The 17,324-nt window shown below is 36.6% G+C and overlaps 1 protein-coding gene across 9 annotated transcripts in view; it reads right to left on the reverse strand.

The window, feature by feature from the left end:
- TLK1 (tousled like kinase 1) overlaps nt 1-17,324 on the reverse strand; it is a 170,513-nt gene that overhangs the window by 28,719 nt on the left and 124,470 nt on the right. For all 9 annotated transcript variants that reach the window (XM_001141231.8, XM_063790559.1, XM_016950016.4 and 6 more), the window contains one exon: nt 8,678-8,744. In XM_001141231.8, coding sequence (XP_001141231.2) covers nt 8,678-8,744 — 67 coding nt within the window. The remainder of the gene's footprint in view (nt 1-8,677; nt 8,745-17,324) is intronic.

Consider the following 17,324-nt stretch of genomic DNA (forward strand, 5'->3'; position numbering starts at 1 on the left):
CAAGATAAAACAGGAAGTATTTTGATGTATTATTCTCAGCGTGCCTATAACCTATGGGAGTTGGTAGAAGAATATAGCTTGGAACAGTCTATTCACCATAACAACACTACTTGATTAAGAAAACCGGTTCAGAATGAGGTTTTAACACCAGCCAGGTGAGGTGGCTCACACTTATAATCCCAGCACTTTGGGAAGCCAAGGCCGGTGGATCACCTGAGGTCAGGAGTTCGAGACCAGCCTGGCCAACATGGCAAAATCCTTTATCTACTAAAAATACAAAGATAAGCCAGACGTGGTGGTGCTCGCCTATAACCCCAGCTACTCGGGAGGATGAGGCACGAGAATCACTTGAACCCAGGAAACTGAGGTTGCAGCGAGCCAAGATCACACTACTGCACTCTAGCCAGCCTGGGTGACAGAGTAAGACTCCGTCTCAGAAAAAAAAAAAAAAAAATTAACACCAAATTCACTTTAGTAATGTGAATAATATCAATCCCTTAAAAGTTAACATCTCTAAGTCCTAAAAAAATTAAATTTTAATTTCACAAACGATTTATAATGCCATTCTGAAAGTTTACCATCAAGAAAGGGAAAGGTGAAATCAACAAAAGGCACTATTAAAATCTAATTAAGGGCCAGGTGCGGTGGCTCATGCCTATAAACCCAGCACTTCAGGAGGCTGAGGTGGGCGGATCATGAGGTCAGGAGTTTGAGACCAGCCTGGCCAACATAATGAAACCCCGTCTCTACTAAAAATATATAAATTAGCCGGGCATGGTGGCAGGAGCCTGTAGTCCCAGCTACTTGAGAGGCTGAGGCAGGTGAATCGCTTGAACCCAGGAGTCGGAGGTTGCAGTGGGCCCAGATTGCGCCACTGCACTCCAGCCTTGGTGACACAGCGAGACTGTCTAAAAAAAAAAAGAAAAAAAGAAAAAAAAAGCTAATTAAAAGGAATGGCAGTGCAAAAAAACAATTAAGGAGAAAATTACTAATTTATTTCGAATTTATCCTTATTATGTCACCATATTATATGCTTTCCCATATCCTAAATATGAATGTGTGAGATATGAACCAACCAAAATAAAAGCCAGCCAACCAACCAACCAACCAACCAAAATAACCACCTAGACAAAGCAGGTCTGACTTTTGAAACTATTGCACCATAATCATATTTTTGCTTGAGAATAATTGTGTAGATTGGGGAGAAGGGTAGGAGAAGGAGAAAAGATAAAAATCATTAAATATTGGGGGCTTTCTTTCCTAATTATATAAATGTTCCCTCCACCCCTATCCCCAATTACTAAAGTGGCTTATTACTGATGAGAGCATACTGTATCACCTCAGGTGTGTTCAACTAGCTTAGATAATTAACTTAGTACCTTTACTCAATGTTTTGCTCTCTACACACTTCATTTCCTGTTTTTCTGGGGGTGTGTGGAGGGGTAATGGTTTACTCTCCCTTCAAATGCATAAATACATGCATTAATACCCGTAACTTGGAATGACTGTTAAAACAGGCAGGTTTTAATTCTGTCAGTTCCTCTACTTTATTATAACAAAACAAAACAAAAACTACCTCCCCAGCATCAAATAAATGTTTAAGAATTCAACTGATTGGCAAAATTTAAATATCTGGCACACTTGTCTTAAAAATATTTACAGCTGCTGTATTATAGGAGTGAAATTAACATTCAACACTAACCAAGGGGCTGACACCAAGCCTGATCACACACAGGTGCAATGCCTTCGTGTAGTGTACTGCAGTCCTTCTCCCAGTTTTCTTTCCTGCTTTCCCCCCCGACTTTTTTTTTTTTTTTGGTAGAGACAAGATTTCCAACTCCTGGGCTGAAGCAATCCTCTGGCCTCTGCCTCCCAAAGTGCTGGGATTACAGGCATGAGTCACCATGCCTGGCCTCTGCTTCCTTTTAAACCTAGTCTTCTACATGCTCATTATGCATATGGCATGGATTTACAGTTATGATTGGGAAGGGCTGGTAGCCAAGCAACTGTTTTCTCTTTTTTGTGAAAGTTATCTCTGAACTGAATTTACAAATCTGAATTAGTTACAAACCCTGCTGATGGCTAACATGACTTCTAAGATTCTTCCCAAAATGTTTTAAATTCCATTGCCTGTATAACAACAGGATTAATATTAAACACTGTGGATCAGGCACGGTGGCTCACGCCTGTAATCCCAGCACTTTGGGAGGCTGAGGTGGGTGGATCACAAGGTCAGGAGTTCGACACCAGCCTGACCAACATGGTGAAACCCCGTTTCTACTAAAAAATATATATATAAATTAGCCAGGCATGGTGGCACATGCCTGTAATCCCAGCTACTCAGGAGGCTGAGGCAGGAGAATCGATTGAACCTGGGAAGCGGAGGCTGCAGTGAGCCGGGATCATGCCACCACACTCCAGCCTGGGCGAAAACACACACACACACACACACACACACACACACACACACACACACACTGGGGAAGTAAAACACCTTTTACCTCTACATTTTCATTTTGGTAGCTGAACATTATCTACTACCAAATTAAGGTTGTGTGATTATAAATATGGAAAAATAGAGCGAGGATAGTTTGCAGGTCCATACGTGAGTAAGAGATAAGAACGTAAACACTGAGTTTTCCCATCTACAGCTAGTTCCATGTTCTCTCACCACAGTCATCTTTTTGGGACAACTACTCATTTTTAAATGGAAAATAGTAGTAAGCACAAATTGTAAAGTTAGAATTCCAGCACTCTCCTTGGCACCTTTCTTGCACATACACACACACACACCCCCCTCCAAGAAATCAGGAATCTTTTAACATTCTTCATGGGCTTAATCACGACTTTTTCCAGTATAGTGTACTTTTCCCAGAATTCCACTGAAAACTACTGCCTACACAAGCAGCATCTTGTGTCAGGTTCTACAGAAACATCATGTACAATGTAGTTGGCTTTAACTGAGAGAATTCCTAGAAGATTTCTTCCAGTCATGGCTATAAATATAAAGATGAACAACAGGTTTAAAGATTAAGCCCTCTAGCATTATAATGCTCATTATTTTCATATTTTCATTCAAACCTAAAGTGACAAAAAATGTCACATATGCAAACTTATTCTTTGTGGTCATACTAAGGGTTTGATAAGTCAGATGACAATGGTGTTCTAGAAAAAAAGACCAAAGGGGACATCAAACTTCAAGAATATTTGGGGGTCAATTCACCTAAAGCCAACGCCCTGCATTCTCCACTGTTCAAAAGGCTTGTAGACAATCCATTGTCTTCCATTTCAACTAGTTGCATGGTCCACTGTGAAGGAGTGAGAAAAGAGCTGTGTACTTGTTCTTGACCTGTAAAGATTTCATCATGGAAGATTAATACTGATGCTGCTGCTGCCTGTTACTGGTTGTTTCTCTTTGCAGGTGCCAATATCGGTCAGAGAACAGGATTTCAGTGGCAGAGTTGTTGCTATACTGTTATCTCTTCAGAACGGAGGCACAAGGAGAGATGAATGCCACATCGCAAGGAGCAAAGGAGAGAGAGAGAAAGAAATGGTGTCAGGTGGCATGTTGGATGTGATTTTTGTTTTAGTAGAGATTGAGATGACTGTAAATTGTTTAGCTGTTCCTTCGGTCTGCAAAGATACATTTGTGTTGGTGCTGATGATTCTTGACTAATCCTGTTTCAATTACAAATTGGTTATGTTTTTCAAATAAAACTTCTGGCACTTATATTCAGGGCTCATAAGTCAAATGCACTCACACATACACACACACACACACACACCAAAACACACACATTAAAGCCAATCCCTACTACACTATTTAATATTCCATACTGAGATGTCACACTTTCTAAACACATTCTCTCCAACTAATCAAATATTTAAAATCAAGAAGACAAAAAAATCTGAAGACAAGAAAATAAAGAGTAACATACCCACATGCTGTTCATATCACAAATTTGAGTAACAGCAGTCTCAAGACATAGTTACTGGACCTAATAACTTTCAAAATTCTCATTTACTCATCAGTTTGGGGTATTATGACTAATAACTTGTATCTTTTTAAAAATATAGACATTTCAAGGAAGTTGATTTTGCAGGGATTGTATTTTTAGTTTTATGTGTTAATTTAGTGACAATCCTTGAAAGCAAATCCACACCATCTTCTTCAACTCCAGAATAAAGATCTGACTATATAATCAACCTAGCAGAGCTTCTGAATCACAAAGATAAACTGTTTTCCCATAATTAGAACTTATCAGAGACAGGTATCAAAACCATATCAACTATAAGAGCAAACTGGTTTTTGGTTGGTTTCCTTGAACCCACGATTCCACATGGGCACAGGTAGATAAAATAGGATCATTTAGAAGCTTTGCCTCAAATTAACAACTTTTTAAAGATAGGAAATTAATCTCTTTGCAACTACAAGCTTTTATTAAGTAATAACTGGAGAAGTTTGTATATAATTAATGATAACCAAAAAAGTTACTTGTTCCTTTTGAAATAGTTTCAGGAATAATTTGTATAGTCTCCACACATTTTACTATATAGTTCTATTCTAAGAATTCCTTAAGATATATTTTTAAATTATTTGAGTTTTTATTTAAAAATGTGCTTTTTAAAAAGGTCTTTGTTGACCTTTAAAAATAAATCGAGTGAAAATCAATATATTAGTTAATAATACAGAAATATTGTAGTTGATTCAACAGTCACTAACATAATGCCCAAGCAAGAAAGTATGTGAAAGAGAATGAAAAAGAATGTGTATGAAAAATAATTAACTGAAAACTGTTCTCCTTTATCTGTAATGAAAATGAAATAGCACGTTCATCCCACCACACACCAAAAGAAAACTTCAGGAAAAGCAAACAGTCCAGTACTTAATAGAGATGCAAGGAAAGCCACAAATGAATTAATTTTTCTGAATACAAAGAATCAACTTACTATTAATCTACAACAAAATAATTCTAGGAATTAACTACATGGGTACAGTCATTGAAATAGGAGTGGGAATGGTTCAAGTTTTGGCTTTGTCACTTACTGGTGGTATTACTCCAGAGGAAGTATATATAGATCTGGGCTTTCAAAAAGGTGTAATTAATGTTCACTCAAAAATGGTGAAAGCTTCAAAGTCTATAAAAAGTAATATTATGTAATTCTGTTAAAATGGGAATTTGAATTATGCCTGTGTCAGGCAGAGTATGGCAATAAGTCACTTAATAAATGGGTGAGCAACGACTGCTTAAACTTGGGAACAACTATAACAATAAATATTAGATAAAAGAATTCTTGATACAGTTGAGAGGAAAAAAAGTGACGCTCTGCTGTGATTTTCCTAATCTCAGAAGAGAAAACTAATAAGTCCATAAGTAAGTTTACATTTACTTTTTGGTAGTAACTAGAAACACCTATTTATTTTAGCCATGTATTTACTTTTGGAGGTTTCTGCCTGACTCTCATTCCTTACTCTATCACACATTGGATAATAGAGTAAGGCTATCTTTGGATTTATTATTTTTCTAACCCTGAAGAACAGCATAAAATATGAACTAAACTTCATGATTTATTCAAAGGTAAATATACTTTTTCATATTTTAGTTTAGCTTTTCAATTATAGTGATTATCATTATGAAACACAAAGCATGTCATAAATTATCCACTTCAAGAAAAAGTAAACAGGTCTTTCTATTCTCCTATGTCCATATGCCATGGGCTTCCTCAATGAACTTTGGTCCTTCAGTGCTAAGAAAGTTAGTCTAATAATTAGTTCTGCTTAATGTTAAGAATTTATTGAAGGGAGAAAGGGCAAGAGAGTCACCCATGCTAATGCAAGAGTATGCCAGGCTCCAAATCTAAACTGTAAACTGACTGGTTATATTTCCTGTGCAGGATACAAGGGGCGTCAAATATTCAGATCCAGCCTATGGTAGAAGCTGTATATTTACAAGTTGGGGTTCATGTCTGCTTAATAAACCCAGGAGCATAGGGAGCTGATAAGACAGAAGTGATAACATCTTTTCTTTTGACTCAAGCCTGTCCTGTGTTTTAAAAGTCTGTTTAATCTTTTTTAGAAAACAGAATGACCTATTTTCCAACTGTGCTTCAGAATGCCAAATAACTTGTTTTTATACATGTAACTTATTGCTTATTATTTTTTAACTGTATAACTCAAAAATTAATACTCGGTTCTAAGCAGGCAACTGCTATTTATGCTCTAAGGTGACATTACTTGCTTAATTTTGTTCCCTGTATGTACTACTGGCCACTTTCTTTATAATACACTCATTCTTCTCACCCAAAATAGTCTCTCAGAAGAAAACATGGGTATTCATGACATGAGAGTATGTTTCAGCATTATTGTTAATCCATTTCCCCAAAATATTCCATGATGAAGGTCAAAGAAAAGAAAAGTTATGTTGTAAATTAGTTAAAAAGAAGATAAAGTTAGAAATCTAAGACTGCTCAGTAAATTTCATAAAAGCTAGGAAAAAAAGCAGGAAAAAGATTATGGAAGGGATAATTATTGGAAAGAGTAAGTAAATACGAAAAATATAGAAGTCAAACACTGGGAAAGAGGAAAATACGAAGGTTAGAAAGGTTTAGTGTTCTACAACATTTTACAAATGTCTATATAATATTTGGACACTAAGTATACCTTACTTTATAAAAGTGTTTTTCACAGAAACCAGTATTTTCAAAGTACCAGGAAAGCTTTAAAACCAACCAACCAAAGACAAAAACAAACCCTCCTTTGAAGCCTTTTCAAAGTGTACTTTTTGTAATACAAATAGCCCATTCCTAATTTAACTGCTCTACAATTTCGGATTTTATAACAGATTTTCATAAAATAAGGTGCATATGTAAAATGTCATCATTTAGAAAGAGTAATCTGAAATTTGGTATTACACGTGAAGATAATAACCCTTCAGTAAAACTCTCAAGTACACCTTGGAATCACTATAACTAAGTAAATAGGTATTCCTTTATCACCACAGGCTGGTTAGAAAATAACTGGTAAATCTTTATATGAGACATAAAGCATAGGCCCTTACGAACTCATTATCAAAACAGTTTAAGTGGGCACACAGATACTTATGACTCATCCTGTACTAAAAATTCCCTTTTCGCTTCCATAGTTCCTTTATATGGTTCTATCACTATTATAGAACTATTATGATAGTTATATAGCTCCATCTATTATAGAGAATAGACTGAAGTTGTCAACTAAGTCTCAAAGCGCAGGAAAAGTAGTCAATAATTACAATAGAACAGAATAGAACTACTTAAATAACAAAACCAAAATAAATCATTTTTTAATTCACTGTTCAAGTAGTTTAGGTTGAAGCTTTCTGGGCAGTTGGCATAGACAGATATAGCATATTAAAGGATACTAATGCAAATTATATATAATAATTTTCTATTCCCTATAAATGGTAGGAATCCCCAGCATATTAATAACATTTCCAAAACAAATTAGTATGCAGTGTAATAGTAGCTGCTACCAGAATGGGTTTCTCCATCCTACCTCACCCTATCCCATGGAGACAACTTCACAGATACTATCTCCAATTAGTTCACTCCTTCAATTTTACCTATAATTCAGCCTATTTAAAAAATTTAAAGAACCTGACAAGCAGAAAGCACAAAAAATTGGGTCAAAGAAAAAGAATTTTATGTCTGTCAGTAACTTAATTTTGAGGGAAAAAAACCTACTCTATTATTACTACTTCTCTGAAATCATTTGAACTAAAATTAAGACCTGTAAAAACAATAAACTGATTACAATTTCAGAGTTTACGAACAAGTAGAAAGATACACATTATTTAAAAGTTTACGACAACACATAGCAACATTTTTTCTCAGTTTTATCCCTTTATACTATCACTAAGTGCTTTTTCCTATGTACATCTTCTAATCGAAACATCACACATGCAACAAACTAAAAGATAAGCCAAAGAAATAAGTTTGCTATTTAGTTACAATTGCTATTATGAAATGAACATAAACAATATGGAATTTTAGATTTCATCTTTAAAATGAAGTATTTTTTACCAAAAGGTAGTACTTAAATAGAATAATCTAAAGACCTTGAAAGTCTGTCCAAGAATCATTCCTCCACTATAGGGACATGGTGTATCACCATCTCAAGATTTTTAAGTTGACACAAGATAAAGGAATGTTATTTTAATATACTCAACATAAAAACGTAATTTTGGCCGGGCGCGACAGCTCATGCCTGTAATCCCAGCACCTTGGGAGGCCAAGGCGGGTGGATCACACGAAGCCAGGAGTTTGAGACCAGCCTGGTGAACATGGCGAAACCCTCACTCTACTAAAAATACAAAAATTAGCCAGGTGTGGTGGCGCATGCCTGTAATCCCAGATACTCAGGAGGCTGAAGCACGAAAATTGCTTGACCAGGGAGGTGGAGGTTGCACTGAGCTTAGATTGTGCCGCTGCACTCCAGCCTGAGTGATGAGGCTGTTTCAAAAAATAAAAATACTAATAAATAAAATAAAGTAACTTTAATGCATCTCTTTTTAATCTGAAATTTTTAATTTGAAATCTTACTCTCTTAAATTTTGGCTTTTAAAATAAGTGACTTATAACACAACTTCCCACAAATTCTGGTAGCAAATTGAACTAAAAATGCAGCATATGTTTCACATACCTTTTTGAGATGTCCTAGTCTAAGTTTGAAAATTTCTTCCTGTTCATGATATTCTGCCAAAGTCAACCTGTCAAAAATGAAATTTTAATTCTACATATTGAGATTAATACTTAGTTTATTAACAACTAGCAAAATATAAAAATCAAGTGGAAATACTAAAATGTGGACAACTTTAAGCCCAAAATGTATGAGCCAAAAATCCTTTGAGATATTCTTCAGAATATATTTAATACTTTTAGATGAAACAGTTAACTAATTCTACAATGCTTTAATGAAAATGTATGAGCCAAAAATCCTTTGAGATATTCTTCAGAATATATTTAATACTTTTAGATGAAACAGTTAACTAATTCTACAATGTTTTAATGAGTACCATTTATCAAGTGATGTTCTAGAATTTATATTCTAAGGATACAGTGAAAAACAAAACAATTTCTCCTTACATATTAGTTTGAGCATACACTCTATAGTGGAAGTAAGCAAGCATAAAAAAAACCACGTGATGAAATAAATAAGTTTAAGTAACAGTGTCATGAAGAAGGCAAAAAAGGATGGTATGGTAATGACTAATTGCATTATGTTAATTTGGACTGGGTGTTAGAGAGGTGACCTTCATCTAAATAACAAAAAGACAACCATGAGAGGACTCTGGGGAGTATATTCTAGACGTGAGTTATAGAAAGTTCAAAACTCTAAGATGAAAATAGTCTTGGCATATAAATAGAAGAGAAAAAAATGGGAGTAAATCAGATGTAGTCAAAAGGGTTGTGAGTAGTAGGAGAAGCAAGCTGGGGAGACATACTATGTATAGATTTGCAGGCAAAGTAAAGAATTTCAGTTTTACTCTAAGAGTAATGGGAAATCACTGCAAAGGGAGTCAGTCCAGTTTGGGCAGTTTTTAAAAAGAGGAAAAAAACAAAGACATTTTTCCTTTCCCTGCTTCAGTGTGTTGGGAGTAAATAAGCAAGATAAAAAAATGCTAAAACTTTAGTCAAAGTACTAAATTCTGGCCAGGTACAGTGGCTCACGCCTGTAATCCCAGCACTCTGGGAGGCTGAGGCAGGTGGATCACTGGAGCCCAGGAATTCCAGACCAGCCTGGGCAACATAGCAAAACCCTGTCTCAATCTCCCTCACCCCCAAAAAAGCACTAAATTCTTATACTCCAAATATAGACATAGGGTCTTGCTTTAGTGTCCAGGTTGAATTTGAACTCCTGGGCTCAGGTGACTCTCCTGCCTCAGGGTTCCAAGTAGCTGGGAGTACAGGTGTACGCCACCATGCCTAGCTACTTCAAAATCTTAATAAAAATAGATACAGGACTTTAAGTCTTGAAAGTGCTTCATGGTTATCTTATTATTTCAAATATTATTACCTGACTTTGAAAAATAATCAGTTTAATATATGCAGAACTACAACAAGGCTTATTAGGGTCTCGCTCTGTTGCCCAGGCTGGAGTGCAGTGGCCACGATCTCAGCTCACTGCACCTCCACCTCCCAAATTCAAGTGATTCTCCTACCTCAGCCTCCAGAGTAGCTGCGACTACAGGCACACGCCACCATGCCTAGCTAAGTTTTGCATTTTTAGTAGAGACGGAGTTTTGCCATGTTGGCCAGGCTGGTCTTGAATGCCTGGCTTCAAGCGATCCACCAACCTCAGCCTCCCAAAGTGCTGGGATTACAAGTGTGAGCCACCACAACCGGCCCATACCCCAACTTTAAAAGAATAGCTCTTATCTATCATATTCAAGCCCTTGTTTGTTAATTTACTTATGTGTTCTGAGGTTATTTCATTAAGCTCCTAACTCAGGTGTGATCTGTTTGGTTTCAGTCCCTCAGCAACATTTAGTATAAATGCCATTTCCCTTTAGCTAGATGCTAATTAAATTAACTAATTCTAAAAAAGGAGTATTCAAAGGAAATAAACAAAAACAAGAAATTCAGTTAGTATTCCACCCGCAACATCTTAAGAGCCAAAAAAATTAACATTTTAAATTAAACCTCTCTACCCAGTCTTAGGGTGACACAACTACTGGATTTTATTACACTGAATATAGCAATAGTTGATAGCTGTAGCAGTTACTTATAGTAAATTTAGAGAATTAAATGCTGGAGTGTGAATGTAGATGAAGTGAGAGAGGGAGGAGGAGGAATGTGATACTAAAGAAAATGAGGTTTGAAAACTAAAATGTATAATATCTCAACTAATCTAGAAAAGAAAAGATGTAGGAATGTTAGCAAAAAGCTTCTGGATATGGCTACAGGTTTATGCCACTGGTGGAAGTTTGCCTATGATACTGCTATTATGTAACAGTATCATAAATTCATATTCTTAAAGTATGGTTTAAGGTCCACTAGTAGGCCATAGGATGGGCTCATAACTAATTTTTAAAAGATATTTAAATTTGTTTTCTTTCTATATAGAAATTCTGTACTTTGATTTTTACTGAATTACAAAACAGCTAAAATTTGGCATATCTTAAACCAAAGTTAGTACATGACTTGAGTTACTTGAAATTTTTGTCCTACCAAGAGGTTTGGCTATCATGTATAACTGCAAAGCTCCTACACATGCACATGGCTAGACTCTGTGCAATTTAGGAGAAAGGCTATTTTGTTGTTGTGTGTTGTTAGGCTACTCACTTTTCAGGGCAGTGATTCTTACCATTTTACAATCATAAAAAAAAAAAAATCTGAAGGAAGTTATAAATACTCTCCCCAGAAAATTTTACATATATATAATTTTGGGATTCACAAATCTCAGTAAGAGTTCCTCTGCCTGGGTCTTGTCTTGTCAATTAGAATGCAAACCCCCAAATGACAAAAGAGCCATTTCTTACATTTTCTCTCCCTCTTCCTACTAGGAAGTATTAGGGATTATTAATACCTGACACATTGTAGCTTCTTCGATAACCTCTGTTGTCCATTTGTATTAATCAAAAACGTTTTTAAAGAAATCTATGTATTTAGATAAAAGAAACTGGGAACAATCTTCTTTAAAGAAACAGGATTTTAGACATAGAATGAAAAGAGCTAAGCTAGGATAATGTTCACATCAGTGGCTTTTAATTATCAATACTTTTATGTGTGTAAGATGCTTTTAAAAGAACCTGCCCTCTCAAACAATTCAGTCAGTTAAATTACTTAGCAAATCTTTTATTCATAGATAAGGCAAAGATATAATCCATCTCTTCCCATAGACTCATATCTGATGATAGCTAAATTATTAATATTTTTATTACACAAACATAAAAATATTTTATTATGCACACATAACAATGTATTATTTTTATTATGCACACATAATATTTTAAAAGTTAACAAATTTAAACCCCAAACATAAGACTTGACTCCTGATAATCTTCCACACTAAGTCTGAGTAAATGAAAATTTTAATTTTAAAAGTGTTCTAAAATATTTTAACAGAAATATGGGGTGACAGTATTTTAAAAAGTTAGTAGAAATAACAAAAACAGGGAATATTCATTTCAAACAAATTTGGTATTCAATGTCTTAAAGACATTCTGTTTAAGCAGAGAATTAACATGAAGCCTCAAAGAACACAAACTATGGTAAATAGACTGTTAGAGGCACTTAAACAAAAATTAGCCAGATGTGGTGGTGCACGCCTGTAGTCCCAGCTACTCAGGAGGCCGAGGCATGAGAATCACTTCAACCTGGGAGGCAGAGGTTGCAGTGAGCTGAGACTGTGCCACTGTACTCCAGCCTGGGCAACAGAGCAAGAAAAGAAAAGAACAACAACAACAACAACAAAAGGCAACAACAACCCAGGCAAACTAACATCATAGTTAATGGTGAAAATGGAAAGATTTTCTCCTAATATCAGGAAAAAGACAAGGACGTCTATGACTGCTAATCAGTATTGCACTGGAAGTCCTACCAGAGCAGTCAGGTAAGGAAAAGAAATAAAATGCATCTAAATTGTAAGCTAAGAAATAAAACTATCTATATTTGCAGATGACATGCCTCTATATTTAGAAAATCCCCAAAAAATGCACAAGAAAAAAAATCACTAGAACAATAAATAAATTTGGCAAAGCTGCAGGGTATGAGAGCAATGCACAAAAATCAGTTACTTCTATACACCAGCAATGAACAACCTGAAAAGGATATTAAGGAAGCTATTACATTTACAATAGCATCCAAAAGAATACAATACCTAGGAATAAATTTAACCCAGGAGGTGAAAGACTTGCCTACTAAAAACTACAAAATATTGCTAAGGAGTTCAAAAAGAGTTAATTAAATGAAAAGATATCCTACGTCCACAGATTGGAGACTTTCAAAACGTATGGTATTGCCATAAGAATACACATATATACCTATGAAATAGATCTGAATTCAGAAATAAACCCAAAAATCTATGGCCAGTTGATTTTTGACAAGAGTACCAAGACCACTCAATGAGGAAAGAATAATCTCTTCAACAAATGATGCTGGGACAACTAGGGAACCACATGCAAAATAATGAAGTAGGACCCCTACCTCACTCTATGTACAAAAATTAACTAAAAATGAATGAATGACCTAAATATAGGAACTAAAACTATTAGAAGACAATACAGGAGGCTGGGTATGGTGGCTCATGCCTGTAATGCCAGCACTTTCGGAAGCTGAGGCAGGTGGATCACTTGAGGCCAGGAGTTCAAAACCAGCCTGGGCAACATGGTGAAACTCTGTCTACTAAAAATACAAAAATTAGCCAGGCGTGGTGATGGGCACCTGCAATCCCAGATACTTGGGAGGTTGAGAAAGGAGAATCGCTTAAACCTGGGAGGCAGAGGTTGCAGTGAGCTGAGATCGCACCACTGCACTTCAGCCTGGGTGACAGAGCAAGACCCTGTCTCAAAACAAAACAAAACAAAGGGAAGATAACACAGGGGTAAATCTTCATGACTATAAATTTGGCAATAAATTCTTAGATTTGTCACCAAAAGCATAAACAACAACAGTAACAAAAATCAACAAAATACATTACATAAAAATTAAAAACATTAAAAATTAAAACAACTGAATTCATGGAGATAGAGAGTAGGATGATGGTTACTAGAGGCTGGGAAGGACAGTGGGGAAGGGGGCAAAAGGTGGGGTTGGTTAATGGGTGCAAAAACATAGAATGAATAAGATCTAGTATGTGGTAACACAAGAGGATGACAACAGTCAACAAAAATATATTGTACATTGAAAATAACCAAGAGTATAATTGGAATGTTTATAACAAAGAAATGATAAATGCTTGAGGTCATGGATACCCCATTTACCCTGATGTGATTATTACACATTGTATGCCTGTATCATAATATATCATGTACCCCGTACATTGGTTGGTGCAAAAGTAATTGCGGTTTTTGTCATTGAAAGTAGGCAAACACCACAATTACTTTTGCACCAACCTAATACTATGTACCCATAAAAATAAAAAACTTCTGTACATCAAAGGATATTATCAAAAAAGTAAAAGACAACTTACAGAATAGCAGAAAATATCTGCAAATCATATATGTTAAGGCTTTAGTATCCACATTAAAAAAAAAAAAAAAAAAAACCTCCCACAACAACAAAACAACAAACAGTCTGGTGAAAAAATGAGCAAAAGACTTGAATAGACATTTCTCCAAACAAGATATATAAAGACCAGCAAACACATTAAAAGATGTTCAACAACATTAAGTCATTAGGGAAATGCAAATCAAAATTACCGTGAGATATCACTTTACACCCACTAGGATGGTTATGATTTTTAAAATGGGAAAGTAAAAAGTATTGTCAAGGATGTAGAAAAATAGGGATAACTGTCATGCTGGTGGGAATGTAAAACGGTGCAGACTGGAAAATAAGCAGTTCTTGAACAAGTTAAGATACAGAATTACCATAATACTCAGTACTAGACAGATAAAGAAAACAAAACAAGCCCACACAGAAACTTGTAGACAGGTGTTTATAGCAGAACTATTTATAATAACCAAAGGGTGGAAACAACCTAAATGTCCATCAATGAATGAATGGATAAACAAATTGTGCATAATCACACAATGAAATATTGTTCAGCCATAAAAAGAATGAAGTACTGATACATGCTACAACATGAATATATCCTGAAAACTTATACTAAGTAAAACCAGACACAAAAGGTCATATAAGGTGTGAGTCATTTTATATACAACATTCAGAAGAAGCAAATACACAGAGAAAGAAAACCGATTATTTGCTACTGGAGGTGAGAAGAGAAAGGGATAGGGAGTGATTACTTAATGTGCACAGTGTTCCTCTGGGTTAAGGAAACAGTTTTGAAACCAGAGAGAAGTGATGGTACATAACACTGTGAATGGACTAAAAGCCACTGAACTGTACATCTTTAAATGGTTATTCGTATGTTACATAAATTTAACCTCAATTAAAAAATGTTATCACTAGGGAAAAAAAATAGGTGATTGTGGGAGGGATGAAACTAGTCTTCCTTTGAAGAGTCCAAATGTTCACAATGTAATAGAAATTGAAGTGCAATTACTTATACTTAGTATAAGTATAATGGCTGATATGGTTTGGCTGTGTCCCCACCCAAATCTCATCTTGAATTCCCACGTGTTGTGGGAGGGACCTGGTGGGAGGTAACTGAATCATGGGGGCAGGTCTTTCCCATGCTGTTCTCATGATAGTGAGTAAGTCTCACAAGATCTGATGGCTTTAAAAAGGGGAGGTTCCAGCTGGGCTTGGTGGCTCATGCCCGTAATCCCAGCACTTTGGGAAGCCGAGGAGGGTGGATCACCTGAGGTCAGGAGATCCAGACCAACCTGCCCAACATGGTGAAACCTCGTCTCTACTAAAAATACAAAAAATTAGCCAGGCGTGGTGGCAGGCACCTGTAATCCCAGCTACTCAGGAGGCTGAGGAAGGAGAATTGCTTGAACCCAGGAGGCGGATGTTGCGGTGAGCCGAGATCTTGACACTGTACTCCAGCCTGGGCACAAGAGCAAAACTCCGTCTCAAAAAAAAAAGGGGGTTGGGGGAGTTCCCCTACACAAGCACTCTTCTCTTGTCTGCCACCATGTGAGATGTGCCTTTCACCTTCTGCAATGATTGTGAGGCCTCCCCAACCACGCGGAACTGTTAAGTCCATTAAACCTCTTTCTTTTGTAACTTGCCCAGTCTCGGGTATGTCTTTATCAGCAGCGTGAAAGCAAACTAATACAAGTACTACTGTGATATGCAAAATAATGGCCAAAGACTTCCATATCCTAATCCTTGAGACATGTCAATATGTTAGGTTATAAAGAAAAGGAAAATTAAGGGTAGCAGGTGAAATTAAGGTTGCTTATCAGCTGATAGTAAAACAGGGAGTTATTCTGCATTACCCATGTGTGCCCAGAGGGAAGGGGAGGCAGTGTCAGAATCAGAGTAATGTGACAGGTGAGACACTTGACTGGCCGCTGCTGGCTATAAAGACGGAAGGGGATCATAAACCAAAAAATGTGGGCAGCTTCTAGAAGCTGGAAAAGGCAAGGAAATGGATTCTCTTCTAGAGTCTCTAGAAGTAACATAGCCCTGTTAACAATTTGATTTTAGCCCAAATGAAACCCATTTCAGGTCCGTGATCGCTAAAACGGTAAGGTAATATTTGTGTTGGTTAAAGCTAGGTTTGTGTGATTTGTTACAGCAGCCATAAGAAATTACTGCAGATCTTCTAACCTGGAAGTAGAATGCGCCTTTAATAAATACCTAAAAACATGGAAGTGGCTTTGGAACTGGGCAGGGGACAGAGGCTAGAATTTTAAGAAGCATAATTTCTAAAGGCTGGACGCAGTGGCTCACGCCTGTAATCCCAGCACTTTGGGAGGCCAAGGCGGGTGAACTGCTTGAGGTCAGGAGTTCGAGACCAGCCTGACCAGCATGGTGTAACCCTGTTTCTATTAAAAATACAAAAATTAGCCTGGCATGGTGGTGGGCACCTGTAAACCCCAGCTATTTGGGAGGCTGAGGCAGGAGAATCACTTGAACCCAGAGTGAGACTCTGTCTCCCCCCCAAAAAAAGCATAATTTCTAAAAAGTTTAAACAGATTGTTAGCAGGCTAAACTTCATCAAAAAGAAAGGATAACCTAGAGGACAGAACCCTGTGCCCAAAAGGCAGAAGCACAGAAGATCATCATAAAATATTATTCCCAGACCTTGAATCCAAATGGAGTTTGAATGGATTTTGAAATTCTGCAGGAATTTCCTTCCACTGCTTTTTGTTTTGAACAGAAATGTCTCTAAACTGTCATCAGATACCTGGTTCCTCCATCGTACTGTGGGAGGAGGTAACTTGCTTCTCGAGTTTCAGTTTCACAGATGAAGAAAAACTGTGTCTCAGGGTGGATTATACCCCAAGTCTCACTCATATCTCATTTATTTGATGAGAATTGGAACTCTGAGCTTATGGGATTTAGATGTGATGTCAGACTTTGTGCTGACACTGTAATGGGGATGTTGAGATAGGGTGAATGTACTCTGCATGTGGAAAGGATGTGAATCTTTGGGGGTCAGTAAACAGAATAATGGTTTTCCCAAAATGCCATATCCTAGTCTTTAAAAAAGGCTAGATTTAAATGGGATCAAGGTTGCTCATCAGCTGATTTTAAGATAATTACTT

This window comes from Pan troglodytes, chromosome 13 (assembly GCF_028858775.2).
Source record: "Pan troglodytes isolate AG18354 chromosome 13, NHGRI_mPanTro3-v2.0_pri, whole genome shotgun sequence".
NCBI classification, from domain to species: domain Eukaryota; kingdom Metazoa; phylum Chordata; class Mammalia; order Primates; family Hominidae; genus Pan; species Pan troglodytes.